Raw genomic sequence first — 16,227 nt, 5'->3', positions numbered from 1 at the left:
GGCCTCGTCAATGCTGTGTGCCCCAAACCCTATGTAGGTTTCTGGGGTGACTGGTGTGACGGTCATGATTCCTGGAAACCTGGACCTTTCAGAAGGGGCACCAATACCCAACTCCAGCCTGACCCTACATTTCCTCAGGATATGTTCCTGCCTCCAGCCAAAGTTCACTGGACATTGGTCATTTGCCGCTTACCTGAGGTCCCTGGGGTTTTTGGCTTGGAAATCCCAATTTCCCAGAACCTGCCCCCACAGGGGTGGGGCCACAAGCAAGTTATTAATTCATTTGCCACTTGCTCAGATTCAGAAGCAGCCCAGCAGGCTCTGCAGCCAAAATGAAGATCCTAGCTCCTGTCCACACCTGCAGCATTGTGCTGGTCTTGCCCTCACTACTGGCTGTCCTCCAGACCACCACTGCCCAAAAGGTATCAGGTACCCAAAGCTACCTGTGTGAGCCCCTGCGTGCATGAGTGGTGTAAGCTGGGAAGCTGGGGAGATTGTCCAAGGATTTAAGTAGGAGTGCATGCATGTCAATGTATATGCAAAGAAGTGGTGATTACCCACCTGGCAAGGACCTTACAGGTGTTCTGCTTAATAGATAAGGTGATCCTATTATTTCCATTTTACAGATGAAGAAATACAGTTTTGTCAATAACCCCTTGAGGCTAGCAGTAGAATACAGTAGGTAGGAGTATGGCTTTATGAGCCTGGCTGTCCTGCTCCCTGAGTGACCTCCAGGAAATTATTTGTGCTTTCTGTGACTCTGTTTCCTCATTTGTAAAAGAGGGTAATAATAGAGTCAATTCAGAGAGTTGTGTGAAAATCAAGCTCATAAAGCACAATGCGTGGCACAAAACTGACACCTAAACATGTAAACAAGCCACTCGGCCCCTCTCCTTAACTGTATGCACGTGCTTATGTGTGTACTTTCTCTGGGGACTGCAGACCTCTGGGCAAAGAGCATCTGTGTTGAGTAGTGTCCGTGGGGCCCACTTTGGGAAAAACAGAGGCAAAGAGAAATATTTCCAGCCCTTAGAGACTGCATACTCCTTTACTGCCAAATTCTCTGTACTGCCCTCTCCCCACGTAGATCCCTGGTAGGAGACTGGTGGCAGCATTTTCCCGGAAGCCAAAGTCCCTAAAGGACTAGTTCACTGCCCTGTTACTGGGCAGAAATCACCCTGGACACAAAGCTCCTGACCCCAGTAGGGACCTTACCTCTGACCAAAGGAAAAGTGTGATCTCCTCCCTCACTCTGGGGCTCAGGCTCTACCCACCATTTGCTTGTCATTCTCCATGGGGCGCTGGAGGCCCCATAGAATAAGACAGATGTGGCCTCTGCTTTGTGATGCTGGAGGATGGGGAATGAGGCACACAGCTACCTGTAATTTTGGATGTGAAATGCTTTACTGAGTTGAGCTTAGTTAGTGACTAGATGGGATTAGAAGCAGGAGTTGGTCTAAGGCCAGAGAGAAGGCACACTGTCTCTGGAGAGTTGGGGTGGCACTGAAATTATTTGACCCCCTTCCCCTTTGTTGGTACAGAATGGCATCAGCATCTATAGCCTCACAGTGGACTCTAAGGTCTCGTCCCGATTTGCCCATACAGTCATCACCAGCCGGGTGGTCAACAGGGCCGAAACTATGGAGGAGGCCACCTTCCAGATGGAGCTGCCCAAGAAAGCCTTCATCACCAATTTCTCTATGTAGGTGTCTTCCTACCACCACCACCCCACACCCACCCACAGCCAGGCCTACAACTCCATGTCCTCTGGGCACCTATGAGACCCTCTTCTGGGCATGTAGGACACTGTTCCACCTGTAAGCCTCATGGGGAACAGGACTGTGACCAAGGAATCAGAGATACCTATATACTTCCTGCCATCCAGCTTTCGTCACTAAGTGCTGCCAGGTGTCTTTGTGTCTTTGCCTTTGAAGAGCACAAGTTTGGGGCATTGGAGGCCAGAGACAGGCAGGAGGGAGTTACCAAAAGTAGATCCCAGCTCAGAAAACAGAACTTCTGAAGCCCTTGGGCTGCCCCACAGTGGAGGATGGGTCCTCCTTGTCACTGCAGAGGGCACATCTGCTCTGCCACCTCAGGAGATGCCTGGAGCTTGTATGAACTGATGACAATCCTCACTTTGTCCTCTGCCACCCCACCCCCACCCCTCAACTCAGTTTTGCAATGTTTGCTGAACTTGGCAGAACTTCTGCCTGACCCTGGCCTCTGCCTCTCTGGCAAAGAGGGATTGTCTCTGGAGAATTGCAGTGGGGGCTGGGATCCCTGTGGTTGACTCCTCCCTCTCTCCTCACCCATTCCCCACTCCACCCAAGTCTAGGTTGGTGCGCTTATCTTACAGCTAGAGCTTGGCAGGATGTACTAGCCTCCAAGGGAGCCAAGACCATCACCTCTGCTGAGAACCCAGGCCTGGTGCCACCGCTACTTCTGCATGACATAGGGATGCACAGGGCAGGGTTCCCTGCTCCCTGACCTGGCCAGGAGCCCCATCAGGGCATCTGAAAAGACCTAGAGTTGGCCTTCCAGGTGGAGGATCCATGCTGCCCACATCCCAGCTCCTTCCTGGTCCAGACTTACTTTAGAACCAGAGAAGTACATGGAAGAGGGCCATTTCATGTACGGCTGGACTTGCTCCCATTCTTTCACACCACCCCTAGATGAAGCAGGCATTCATTTATGAGACATGTTCCTACTTACTCCACAAGGAACTCATTTTCCTTCCAGAGAAATGGCCCAGTCACTTCTTTCTCAACCCCAAAGGATGATTGCTAGAAGCAGGTTCACATCTCTAGGAGTCCACAAATTACCCAAAACCTGCTGCCCGAGATGCCAAGCTCCCTGCAGAGCACCTGCCCTGAGCAGGAGGGAGGAGGGAGAGAGTTGTAGGGAGCAGGATCAGATCATGGCCTTCAGTCCTGTGTCTCCCTTCTGCTCAGTCTCAGCCTTGAGGCTGAATAGAGTTGGCCAAGGTGAGGCTCAGAAAGCTGACCATTGCCCAGGCGCCTCTGGGAACAGCCAGTGAGGGGTAAGGGGCATGTTGCAGTGTGGGGTTGTGTTGGAAGGGTGAAGAGGCCAATTTTAACCTAGCCCTGCCTTCTCTGCAACTTGCCACCCTGTCCCTTCAATAAAAAACATGTGGACTAACACTTTATGACTCAGGGTGGTGGACGCTTTACTGAGTGCCCTACACAAGGTCTTGTACACAGTAGGTGTATAACAAATGGCAATGGACCCAGGCAAAGACAGAAGTCACTATGTCAAAATACATATCAAGTCCTAGAAGAGTGCCCTCGCACTAGAATTGGCAGCTCCCACTCCCCCCTGCAGGATCATTGATGGTGTGACCTACCCAGGGAACATCAAGGAGAAGGCTGCAGCCCAGAAGGAGTACAGCGCAGCTGTGAGCCGAGGAAAAAGTGCCGGTCTTGTCAAGTGAGCTGATAGGGAGGGAACCATAGACAAAGACTACCCCTCCTTGGTCTTTGGCTTTGCTCCACCTCTAGCAGCCATAGCCCACCTGGTCTGGAGGGGCAGGCCTGATGCCCTCCTTCCCCAGGGCCACCGGGAGAAAGACAGAGCAGTTCCAAGTGTCGGTCAGTGTGGCTCCCACTGCCAAGGTCACCTTTCAGCTGGTGTATGAGGAGCTGCTCAGGCGACATCTGGGAGCCTACGAGATCCTGCTAAAAGTACGGCCCCAGCAGCTGGTCAAGCACCTGCAGGTACCTGGCACTGCCTCTTCCCAGGAGGCCTCCTGGATGCCTCCTGTGAGCCCAACCTAGGCTCCCTGCTGCCCTGGTTACCCATATCTTGCCTCCAGGTGGACGTTCACATCTTCGAGCCTCAAGGCATTAGTTTCCTGGAGACAGAGAGCACCTTCATGACCAAGGAGCTGGCAGAGGCCCTCACAACCTCACAGAACAAGACCAAGGTGGGCCTGCCATATCTAGAGGACAAGGACACCCATGAGGCTGATCCTCAGTCCAGCTTTATGAGCTAGAGTCCCAGAGTACAGGACAGTTGAAGCCAAAGAGACTTCTAAGATCTCTGTCTATGCCACCACTGGGCATTTGGGAAGGGCAAGGCCTAGAGATGCACAGTAGTAGCTCCAAGATCTGTGGGGGATAGACTTGGAAAGTAGATTGATGGGAGGGTTCTAGGAGCAGGCCAAGAGAACACACACACACACACATGCAAGAAGTCCATCAGCAGCACAACTTGAGATTTCCCTTGAACACTGACCCAAGGCTGCATCTGGAATTCTGACTCCCAGTGTACATACAGAGGTGGTGGGTGTTGTTGCTATGGCCTCGCTCCTCCTCCCAACTTCAACCCCTATTGTTCCTCCAGGCTCACATCCAGTTTAAACCAACACTGTCCCAGCAGCAAAAGTCTCCAGATCAGCAGGACACAATCCTGGATGGCAGTTTCATCATCCGCTACGATGTGAACCGGACACACTCTGGGGGCTCCATTCAGGTGGGTGGACTCTAGGCAAGAACAGGGCAACCTGAAAATCAGTTCACCCTCAAAGGCCTGAGCTTGAATGTTCCAGAAGAAAAATATAATGGCCTGTCCATAGCAGTGTGCACCTGGGGTTAGCACAGACAGAAAACAGGAAATTCAGTTGTATTATCCCTGAAACTATTCCCTTTCAGAGGCAGAAAAAGGTTTGTCTCTGTGAAGAGCTGGTCTTGGGGTTTCCCTCTTTTCCTTTGCTGCTAGGAGGCTTATAGCTCAGCTACATGCCCAACTAAAGTAGCTCTGTCACACAAATTTCTGTCATCATTACTCTTCAACTCCTTGTTTTTGAAGTCTTCTCTCTTTTGAGGGATGTCAAGTTTACTATGACTGAACCTTGTAGTATAAACTGCCTCCAATACTAAAACAAATAGGAGCCAAAGTTGGAGGGAGAGTTCCAGTGCCTGTGCAGGAGGCACAGAAGGCTTCTGCTGGCAGGGGGGTGAGCTTTAGATGGTAAGGATTACTGAGAGTGTACTCAAGTGGAAGAGCACTTGCCTAGCAAGCACAAGACCCTGAGTTCAAACCCCAGTACTGCCAAAAAAAAAAAATAGATTTTGATGATAAAACTGTCTGGAATTCAAGGATTCTTTTTTTTTTTTTAAACAATGATGGCAAGGATTTGGGGAGGTTAGCAGTGGAATGGAGAAGGGGGGCTGGAACAAGGAGAGCATAGGAACCCAAAGATTGGGAGGAGGAGGCTCAATGGGGGTAGAGTAGGGCTGCAGCTATGATCACCTGGGTGCATTCTCACTCTGGTCATAGATTGAGAATGGCTACTTTGTGCACTACTTTGCCCCTGAGGGCCTACCCACCATGCCCAAGAATGTGGTCTTTGTCATTGACAAAAGCGGATCCATGAGCGGCAGGAAAATCCAGCAGGTAGGTTCCCTGGGCCAGAGCAGACCCCTGAAAACTCCCAAACCCTTTATGCCATCAGCTGTAGTCCAGCAGGCAGACCCACCTGCTCCAGCATCCCAGGTAGGGACTTCCAAGACCTAAGCATGAAGAAGTCTCTGCCCACAAAGCACACACCATGTCCCCACCCCAGACTCCAGTCCAGGATGCCAGCCCAAGGGCCATGAGCCCCCAGGGAGCTTTCTGAGCTACCTGCTTATCTCCTCCCCCAATCACCAGACCCGAGAAGCCCTAATCCAGATCCTGAGTGACCTCAACTCCAAAGACCAGTTCAACCTCATCGTTTTCAGTGGGGAGGCAACTCAGTGGAAACCATCACTGGTGCCTGCCTCAGCTGAGAACATAAAGGAGGCCAAAAGCTATGCAGCTGGCATCCAGGCCCAGGGAGGTGAGTGCCTCTATAGTCCCACAGGCTAGGGGCTTCCAGGACACTGACTGGGAGCCACCTTGAATATGTCCCCTTCAGGAACCAACATTAATGATGCGATGCTGATGTCTGTGAACCTACTGGAGAGCAGCAACAAGGCTGAGCTGCTGCCCGCAGGGAGTGTCTCCATCATCATCCTACTCACTGACGGCGACCCCACTGTAGGTGAGGACATTGTGGCCACTGAGGATACAGCTGAGGCTATGCTTGCTGTGGGACGTGAGGCAGGAAAGGGAGGGGATGGTTTGCTGAGGCCCCTTTGGTTCTGAGTTTCCAGAAGTATCTATTAAAAAAATTACTCTTTTCTCATCTTCTTTCCAAACCGATGGGTCTAGGGGTAACCAATCCCACAAGCATCCAAAAGAACGTGAAGGATGCTATAGATGGCCAGTACAGCCTCTTCTGCCTGGGCTTTGGCTTTGATGTCAGCTATGCCTTCCTAGAGAAGATGGCACTGGATAATGGTGGTCTGGCTCGGCGCATCTATGAGGACTCAGACTCTTCCTTACAACTCCAGGTGCCAGTGTGCCCTGGGTGGGCTGCAGAGCCAGACAGATCTAGCCTAGCCTTTGTGACATGCCTTCTGTCACCCTGTAGGACTTCTACCAGGAGGTGGCCAACCCACTGCTGTCATCAGTGGCTTTCGAGTACCCAAGCAACATTGTAGAAGCAGTGACGCGGGACAATTTCCGACTCCTGTTCAGAGGCTCAGAGATGGTGGTGGCTGGGAAGCTCCGGGACCAGGCCTCTGACGTGCTCTCAGCCAAAGTCAAGGGGAAGATGGTGAGTATAGCCAAGTCATCCTGGAGGGAAGGGGAAGCTGGAACAACCCCCCCCCCTTTGCATCTAGAGGGCCTTGTTTCAAGTCCCAACCCTGCCAAGTTCCTAGCTAGTTGACTCAAAGCGCTCTGGGCTTCAGGTTTCCCCTCTGTCACCTGTGAATGACACCAGTCCCTGCCACATGGGTTCATGGGAATTCAATAAGACAATGTAGTAATGATCATGGGAGCACCTGTGTGTGCTTGGCACATGTAGGCACTCGGCAGTCTGCCCTGCTATCACTTGCCCATTCCTGTGAGTACAAGATGACAGCAGGGGTTCTTTCTTAATTTTCATCCCCTCCATCTTCATATAAACCCTCTGAGGTTGCAATTGGCCAGAGAGAGATATTCCCATTTCACAGCTGAGCAGACTGAGCTCCAGGCAGAGCAGATGACTTGAGCTACAGCTGGGTCAGGAGCCCAACTTCTCTTGTAACACCCTGTCTTTGCCCAGCCTTCTCTGCCTCTGTATTCCAGGAGGTTTAGCTTGGGTTATCTTCTCCCAGGGAGTTCCTGTCATTTCACAGAGTGCCTACTCCTAGTCAAGTCCTTCTTTAGGCTCCTCTTCCCTCAGCCTCTATTTCCCAAGCTGCTAGCTAAGCCAGCCTAGGACCATATTTCCCTAGAAGAAAGTGGCCAGTCCATACAGCTTGAGCACATGCTTCTCTGTCATCATCCCAGTGACTGGCCCAGCAGAGAGGGCAGTTTGGGTAGGGACAGATAGAGTAGATGGAACCCCAAATCTAGAGTCATATACCTGAGTTCTGTTTTCACCTCTTCCACTGACTCCTGGGGAAAGCCTTTCCCTTCATGTTCTTTCTCCCATCTTTCAGGGGAAGGGGGACAACTGTGTCTGGAGACCCTGTCTGTTCCACACTACATTTGCAAATTCTTCCTGTTGCTATTACTAGGCTGACCTGGGATTCAGTTCCTATCTTCATTTCCCTTTCCCCCAAAGGGTCGGTTGACCCAAACTCCTTGATATACACCTGCCTTGCTGTACCTGGACAGTTGCTACCCTTTATCTCCATCTCCTTCTTACCATTGTGCACCTGAGACCCTTGGAACCCTAAACCACCTCCCTATCCCAAACTCTACTCAAAGAAAATGTAGCCCTTGCGATCAGTCAGTGCACCAACCTGCCCCACCTCCAATCAGAGCTCAAAAGGAAGTGAAAGGCAGGTGTTGACATCAGGCCCTCACTGCTGCTGCCCTGGCTGGGCCTCTCTTTCCAGCACATGCAGAACATCACATTCCAAGTAGAGTCCAGCATAGCCCAGCAGGAGGAGGAGTTCCAGAGCCTCAAATATATCTTCCACAACTTCATGGAGAGACTCTGGGCACATCTGACCATCAAACAACATTTGGAACGGATGTGAGTGGCTCTGACTTGCAGGCCACTGGGGAGGGCTGCACCTGGCATCAGCTGTGTCCAGACCTTTCACTGGTGGGGCATTCACAACTGGCATGGCCATCTCTTAGGTGCAGAGAGAAATATGCCTGAGCTCCAGGGGCCAGTGGGAGTGAGACTCTGTGCAAGCACCCAGAGACCCCCCGAGTTCTGACTTCTTCAACCCACAGTGTTTCAGCTTCAGATGCCGAATCACAGGACCTCAAGACCAGAGCTCTGAATTTGTCACTCAAGTACAACTTTGTCACTCCTCTCACATCTATGGTGGTCACTAAGCCAGAAGACCAAGAACAGTCTCAAGTTGCTGAGAAGCCTGTGGAAGACAGTGAGTGTGAGGCTGGGACCCCAGCCTCCTTGGCACTAGTGGTTTGCATTGGCATCCCCTACTACATTCTGACCAAGATCACACCCCTGCCACCCACAGACTCCTGGGAGCCCTGGGTACCCCAGCCTAAGGAAACTGAGACCAGATCTCCTGGCTCCCCAGATTCAGTGCTTGTGTAGTGCCAGGGTTGGGAAGCAAGTTTAAGCACAAACACTTCAAGTTGATCAAAACTACCCTGACAGTAGCCCGCTCTCTCTCCCTCTCTGTGTGTATGTTATCCAGATAATAGACAGAGGAATGTCCATTCAGGAGGTAAGACCCTAATGTGCTCAAAGGCTGGCCTGGGTAAGTTCCACTGGCATAGTGAGGACTCCATCCCACCTTGCTGCCAGGAAGCGTGCCTGACTAAGGGTGCTGATACATTTAGTCACCCACTCACTCAAATACTGGCTGACCCTCAGACCCTGTCCTAGCCCCTAGGGACACAGCTCCAATCCAACTGGAGCCCCAGAAAGGTAGGTCCAAGGAGTAAACACAAGTCTTACTGACTTCCAGGTCACGGCTTATCCAAATTTCGTGCCGTAGGAGCCCGACTGTCCAGAATAACAGGTGGTGGTGTGGGTGATAGGGTGGAGAGGGGAGATTGACAGAATCATCATTCCTAGTCATAGACATGGTTCTGCCCTTGGCTGTGGAGGGGGAGTGCTTTGCCTGGCTCACCTGGTTGGTGACAGGCATGGACTCAAGTTTAGGTATGTTTGATTAGGTAGCAGCAATGTCGATCCTTCCCATACCCCAAGAAGAGGAATCAGTAGATCAGGTAGTTTGCCTTAGGTGGAAGGAGGGGAGAGAGTGATTGGCTCCCAGCAAGTCGGGTGTGGGGAGGAGGCGGTTGGCACCTGCTCTCTCTACATCCCACTTACGGCATGGGGTCTCTGAGTCCTGGCATGGGAACCCATGACACTACCTGAGAGAAGACTGTCAATTTTTCCAAACTAGGAATTTCCAGCCTCCCACCAGACTTCGGATCTAGATATGCTGCTGCCCCTCCAAGATTTGGACAACCTGGACCTCCTCATGATCGTGATATTTTTCATACTTCTCACGCTATCCCACAGCCAACCTGGGAAGGTCTACGAGGCTTGCCATTCTGTAAGCCAATTCCTGACCCTCAGAGGGCTTCAGTTTCCCTCTGATAGTCACTGAACCTGCCCCGTACAGTGGAGTGAGAGAAAATACCAAGTACAGTCCAGGCAGGGAAAACTGCCAAGGAGTGTGTGGGTCTGACCCATCTGGGTTCCTTTCCTGAAGGAGAAAGGATTGGGGGTTGGGAATGGAGAACAGAATTTCCTGTGGTGGTTCTTGCCTGCCCAGCTCTTTATCCACCTCCCCTTTGCTTTCTCCTCTATCTCCTTGGGTGTGTGTTCTCCTGACTCTTTCACTATTCCTAGGTTGCCAGGCCACAAGCCTTGACAGAGCAGCTTCTCACGCTACTTGGTCGGAGGGGACCCTGGGCCCCAAGAGAGGCAGGGATTGACAAGAGGGCTCCTCATGGAGCTCTTTAGACCACTCTTTCTGGCACCTTCCCTCCTAAAGCACCTCCCCACACACACACACCAGCTTATGGATGTCAGGTGCCCCCTTCCTAAAGCAGGACTTTATAACTCTTGTTTTCACCCTATGGGATTTATTCCTCACAACAGAGCCTTCAAGGAAAAAAGGGCTTCCCCCGTTCTGATCTCCCCAACCTGGTGTCAGATGTGGCTGCAGAGGGGCGAGTATATGTGGGGGCAGAGTGCACCAGAGTTTGGTGGGCCACAGGGAACAGGGGTACCTGATGGGTGTGTGGTGGCCCTGAGTCCTGACTCCCTTCTCCCTTTCTGTTTCCAAATGTTCCTGCACTCCCACTTCAGTGACACCAGTTCACTCAGATAGCAGTCGAGTCGTGTTGCTTTCTAAAGAAATACAAACCAAAGGTACCCCCAGGCCAGAGCCTCTTCTTGTCATAACTGGGAGAGCCTGGGAAGGAGGAGCCCTGAGGGTCTCTGTGAACCTGTCATATGACATAGAGAGGGAACCCCCAGGCATACCCACTTACTACTCCATCCCACTATGCCCCCACTCCTCAGGAAGGGGCTGCCTGAACCCAGGTGTTTTCTTCCTTCTTCTTTTAGAAACCACCCTAACAAACCGATCCCAAGGTAAGTCCCTAACCTTCCCAGCACCCTTCCCCATCTTTGCCCCCTAGACTTCTCTACCTGCCCCAGGAACTTTGCCTGGCTGTCCCAGCTCCTTTTCAGGCTCCTAGTGTAATGTTGCCAATGCCTGAGCCCACCGTGGACCAGATGTGTGTGGACATCAAGCGCTCCCAGGGACCCATGAACCTGATCTCAGACGCTGATCAAGGTGAGAGGTACCTCAGTCAGCCACCCAGAGAGAGCCAGACACCACTCATGCCCACTCACCATCTTCTCAAAGAGACACACATAGCAAGTGCAGACACCCTGTGCCCAGATGTGACACCCAACCCCACAGTCACCCACAGATCTCTTCCTGGGCATCCCATGCATGTCTGCATGGCCTGTGCACATCGGGGTCAGAGCCCAGAGGAAGAGACCAGAGATGCCTGAAAGCCAGGGGAGCTGCCAGGGGTCACCTAGGAATGCTGGACTTAGTAGACAAGCAGAGGAAAGAGTGAAGGTGTTCTAGATGGAAGAATCACAGCTGCAGAACACAGAGTCCCCATCTTTCCATGGGCCTCTAGTGGTGTGGAAGAAGAGAATGGTACAAGGAGCAGATGCACCTGCCAGACCCCCTGCCATAATCCTGGAAGGGTTTCACTGGTTGAGCTGAGGTTGCAGGACAGACATGGGGATGCATGCCACTCAGGGATGCCTACATAGAAGTATAAAGCTAAGGACATCCACAGCTCCATCATTCCTCCCAGGACCACGTGGTCTCCTGTTTCATCACTCAGACCCAGGCATGTTGTCTGCTCCCTGAGGCAGGGATTTTCCATCTTACCTTTGGCTATGCAGCTAGCTCAGGGCCAGATACACTACAGGGGCTGAATAAAGGTTTATAGACTTGAGACAAGACCTCCCTTCTCAGAAGTCTCACTGGGGTTGGCCATCACTGAGTATTTGGGGGCCCCTATAAAACCATAAGAAACCAAGGAATGAGTAGGACGATCCTGAGAACCAGACCTGCTGTGTGAGTTGCTAAGTAAAGGGGGTGATCCTTCTGAGGAGACTAGTTGATAAACAGTGGTTCTAGGGGAAATGTAATTAAGGAAGACTCCCTGTTCAGCCTTGGCTTTGATGTCTCTGGTATGGCCTTCTTAGGGCTTCAGGTGACTGGCCAGTATGAGATGGAGAAGGCTGGGTTCTCATGGATCAAGGTGACCTTCGAGGATCTCCAGTTGCAGGTTCATGCATCCCCTGAACGTGTAGTGGTGACTCGAAACCGAAGAAGCTCTGGATACAACTGGAAAGAGACACTGTTCTTGGATTTGCCAGGGTAAGCCCCAGACTAGGGTCCTAGTCAGATAAACTCTCAGGCTGCACTGACTGGTGATGGTGCTGACCCATGCCTGGGAATGGAGTGGTTAGGTGCGAGTCCTCTGTAAGTGGGATGCACTCCCAGGAGGGGCAGGGATGCAGAGGACTTCCCTGCATCCCTGCACTGGTAGAGGCACCAAGGAGTCATCCTGGAACCTGGTTCCCCTTGCACCTAACCCAGGTCACTATCCCACACCGGTGACAGTGTGGTTTGCAGCTAGTTCTGAAGATAATCCCGTGTGACTCTGCACAGACCATTCAGTCCGTCTGAGTCTCAGGTTCCTCAATAATAACTACAGATAATCATGAGTCAGAGGACTGTGGCGAGGGAAGGGACACTATGAGAGGAAGTACTTAGGGAACACTTGCTTTCAGTTGGTACAGTGTCCCTTGGGCACCCTAGGGGCCAACACTATCTACCTGGTGAGGTAATGATGACAATCATGAGACTGTAGAGAACCCTGTCCACTAGCAGGTTATGAATGTTATCCTTAGTGAACTGTGTTAGTCACTTTTTTTTCTTTTTTTTTTTTTGTCCCTGTGACAAATACCTGAGAGAAACACAGGAGAGGAAGGATTTATTTGGGTTCACAGTTTCAGAGGTTTCAGTCCGTGGTTACTTGGCTCTCTTGCTTTGGGGCCTGTGTGTGGTTAGGCAGAACGTCATGGTAGGGAGCATATGGTAGAACCAAGAGGCTCACTTCATGGTGGAAAGGAGACAGAGGAAGGGACAGAGCATGCCTACCTGGCTGGCCTCTCCTGCTTTATGTTCTATCAGACTCCCACGCTGTTGGGCAGTGCTGCCCACATTCAGGGCAAGTCTTCCTCTCTGCAAACACCATCACCAGAAATGTGCTTCACACATTTCTAAGCTCCTAGGCATTTCTCAACCCAATCAAGTTGACAGTCAAGATTAACCATCACAGGCACCTTTGAAGCTCTGGTGAGAAGAGAGGAGACCAGCTGGTTTCAAAAGATGATTTCTAAGGGCATAGCTGCTCCACTATAGTCTTTCCATAGTGTTGGGCAACCTTCCAACTCTGAAAGTCACCAAGGGCCCTGGAGAGGACCCTAGCCCTCTGTGTGCTGTGCCCTCTGAACCCCCAGCCTGTGATATAGCCCATATTTTTCTAGAAGAGAGTGCTTTGCTCATTCACTGAGCCCTTTAGCAGAGCCTTGTTTCCACTTGGCAAATGAGCGTACACCCAGCAAATCCAAGGGACTCATCAGAAAACCTGCCAATTTCACAAAAGACCTGAAAGTTTTTGTTAATATCGGTAGCATTTCTGTGCCTTGGAAGTACACACTAGAAAATAAAACCAAGAATTCCTCCTACTCATTGTAATGATAGGAAGTTCAAATATTGTCATGGGCTACAGAAGATACACATAAAGAAAAATAGATTAGATTGAATCAAATCACTAGGGCAGTGTAAGTTTAGGGAAATTCCATTCAAAAGAACCTCAGAGTGGCTGGGCGCCAGTGGCTCACACCTGTAATCCTAGTGACTCAGGAGACAGAGGTCAGGAGAATCACAGTTCAAGGCCAACCCAGGCAAATAGTTTGTGAGACCCTATCTCGAAAATACCTAACACAAAAAAGGACTGGTGGAGTGGCTCAAGTGGTAGAGTGCCTGCCTTGCAGGCATGAGGCCCTGAGTTCAAACCCTAATACAGCAAAAAATAACAACAACAATGGTAATAATAATAAATAATCTTGGAGTAATAACAGGGTCTTACTCTGCATGCTTAAAGGAGCCTAATATTCATATGGAAGTCAAAAGGACAAGAATTTCAAAGATTAAAAAAAAGGGGAGGATAGAATGAGAAGAAACTTACCCTCTAGATGTTAAAACATGATTAAACACTAATTGTCAAAAACAAGTACAGAGAAGGTGTCAGTAAGACTTTCTTGTTGTAATAACCAAATTCTTTCCTTCCTTAAACATAAAGAAGAGGGTTGGGGATTTAGCTCAGTGGAAGAGCGCTTGCCTGGCAAGTGTAAGGCCCTGAGTTCGGTCCCCAGCACCAGAAAAAAAAAAAAAAAAAAAACATAAAGAAGAAAGAGGGTTTCAGAGGTTTCAGTCCATCATGATGGGGAGGCATGGTGGATCAGAGCAGCTCACATCATAGTAGCCAGGAAGCAGAGAGAGACAGAGAGAGGGAGAGAGAAAAAGCCTGTGCTAGCTGGCTTTCTACACGACCCCCCCACCCCGCCTTTTTTTGTGGGTTTTTTTGGTGGGGTTGAACTTAGGGCTTTGTACTTGCTAGGCAAACGCTCTGCTACTTAAACTGTGCCCCTAACCCTTCTTGCTTTTGGTTATTTTTCAAATAGTGTCTTGGCCTTTTCGCCTGGGTTAGCCTGGGACCACAGCCCTCCTTCCTATGCCTCTCACATAACTGGGGTCAGAGATGAACACCACCAACCCTAGCTTGCTTACTGAGATAGGATTGCCTCTCTCCCAAGGAGCTGGGGTTACAGGCATGAGCCGGCACCCGGTCTATTTCCTCCTTTTATTCCACCTGGACCCCCCAGCCTGTGGGATGACACCACCCACATTCAAGGTGGGTCTTCCTCCTTAATTAATCCTCTCTGGAAACACCCTCACAGATATACCCAGAGGTGTGCTTCACTAATAAACTCCTAGTGCTTCTCAATCCAGTCAAGTTGATAATCAAGATTAACCATCTCATTCCCTAAATCATATAACCTCATAATTAACGAGAAGCCGAATTTAAAACCAGAAAGAAAGGAACCATTATTTTATTTTATAAATAATGCCAAGGAAACGGGATACCATTACACGAACTTTGATCCTATTCTACCAGTGAAGAAACTGAAGCCCAGAAATTTAAGGGCCTCCTTGCCCAAGGCCAAACTGTGGACGAGAAGGGAGCCCCAGCCACTCCCCACACCCCTACTGAGGCTCTATGCAGGTGTCTCTGCCTTCCTGCTCAGGGTGCTTGGTTTCTCCACAGCCTGAAGATAACCATGGATAAGACAGGACTCCTGCTGCTCAAAGGCCCAGCCAAAGTAACCATTGGCCTGCTGTCCTGGGATGACCCTAGAAAGGGGCTCCTTCTCCTTCTGCATGACACTGACAACTTCTCCAGCCATGTCAGCGGGACCCTCGGTACTCTGCCTGCTCTCAAAAGCCACCTGTAACTGGGGACAGGCAAAGCCTTTACCTCCATGTGGCTCCTGTACTGTCTTTACTGTTGCTTGACCCATCCCATCCTCTGTTTCTCAGGCCAGTTTTACCAAGACCCACTCTGGGGGCCACCAGAAGCAGAAGACAAGAGCAAACGAGCACTGAGGGTTCAGGGAACAGACTACTCCGCCACCAGGTGACTCATCATAAGCAGGCCACTGAATCTGACCAGGGTGGGATGGGGACTGGGAGGCTGGGAGCTGGGCTCTGTAGAACCCTACTCCTGCTCTTGCTCAGGAACTAGATACAGTAGAAGGTTGATAGCTTAGACATGTCTGAGCCAGCTCTTGGTGACCCCACAAAGGATGGTCAGTTCAAACCCGCAGAAAACACACCAGTCCAAATATCACTAGGATTGACTGAGGGCAGTAAGAAATTCTCCCTGTCCCTGCCCCCAACGCTCAGAGCCCTGGACCCTGGAGACCACACACACTGGGTCCCCTACGTAATCTTGTGGGTGACCAGGCCTTTTTTACCTGTGCTGGATAGGAACTGTGAGACTTCCCACCCTCTGTGTTCCTATCCCCAACTGTTTCCTCCTCTTTCTACCATACCTGAGATTTGTTGGTCACTTGTCTGTCTGTTGTCTTTCCATGCCAGAGAACGAAAGTTGGATTACCAAGAGGGACCCCCAGGGAAAGAGAGTTCCTGCTGGTTGGTGGAGCTGTAGTATTGGTGGGAATAGCTGTGCCCCCCTGTGCCACCCCATGTGGTATAGATGACCACTACTCTGCGGCTGCAGGGCCACCTGTGGGGCCTGGATCATTATGGGGAGAGGGATTCCCACTCACTGTAAATAAAGAAAGATGGTATGAGACCAGGGAATGTGTTTCTGTGGTGGATGTGGGCAAATTCCAGGGCATCGGAATCCTATCCTGAACAGGTAGGTTTATTGAACATACAGCACAAAAGTCACTGTCAACCCTCAAGAGTCTGTGGCGAGGGAGGCCCTCAGAGAGCTTTCAAACCTGTCCCTTTGGCTAAACCACCCATTTAAAATGTCCGTATTAGGCTGGAGGTA

The 16,227-nt window shown here is 50.8% G+C and overlaps 1 protein-coding gene across 5 annotated transcripts; it reads left to right on the top strand.

Annotated features, from left to right (window-relative positions):
* The first annotated feature begins 266 nt into the window (after positions 1 to 266).
* Positions 267 to 16,026, top strand: Itih4 (inter-alpha-trypsin inhibitor heavy chain 4). Of its 5 annotated transcripts, none has more exons than XM_074043914.1 (24): positions 267 to 422; positions 1,542 to 1,702; positions 3,343 to 3,447; positions 3,572 to 3,734; positions 3,833 to 3,943; positions 4,363 to 4,491; positions 5,299 to 5,415; positions 5,671 to 5,839; positions 5,918 to 6,043; positions 6,214 to 6,395; positions 6,476 to 6,661; positions 7,935 to 8,074; positions 8,281 to 8,435; positions 8,718 to 8,747; positions 8,991 to 9,044; positions 9,202 to 9,255; positions 9,435 to 9,587; positions 10,349 to 10,411; positions 10,610 to 10,636; positions 10,725 to 10,841; positions 11,780 to 11,954; positions 14,974 to 15,128; positions 15,246 to 15,342; positions 15,807 to 16,026. In XM_074043914.1, exons 1-24 carry the CDS (start codon positions 333 to 335, stop codon positions 15,874 to 15,876), a joined length of 2,829 nt encoding a protein of 942 aa, XP_073900015.1. In that variant the 5' UTR covers positions 267 to 332; the 3' UTR covers positions 15,877 to 16,026. The 5 variants fall into 5 exon arrangements, with proteins under 5 accessions (XP_073900015.1, XP_073900014.1, XP_020030812.1 ...); XM_074043913.1 differs by having other exon boundaries at positions 8,991 to 9,047; XM_020175223.2 differs by lacking the exon at positions 8,991 to 9,044.
* The last annotated feature ends 201 nt before the right edge of the window (positions 16,027 to 16,227 follow it).

The sequence above is a fragment of the Castor canadensis genome, chromosome 10, assembly GCF_047511655.1.
Source record: "Castor canadensis chromosome 10, mCasCan1.hap1v2, whole genome shotgun sequence".
NCBI classification, from domain to species: Eukaryota; Metazoa; Chordata; class Mammalia; order Rodentia; family Castoridae; genus Castor; species Castor canadensis.
Note: the sequence above shows the minus strand (reverse complement) of the source record. Positions and strands in the feature narration are given on the sequence as shown.

Coding starts and splice junctions, on each gene's coding strand:
- Itih4 (XM_074043913.1), top strand. CDS start 333: ATGAAGATCCTAGCTCCTGTCCACACCTGCAGCATTGTGCTGGTCTTG. Junction 5,416..5,670: donor GCGGCAGGAAAATCCAGCAG/GTAGGTTCCCTG, acceptor CCCAATCACCAG/ACCCGAGAAGCCCTAATCCA. Junction 9,048..9,201: donor ACTGTCCAGAATAACAGGTG/GTGGTGTGGGTG, acceptor ATGTTTGATTAG/GTAGCAGCAATGTCGATCCT.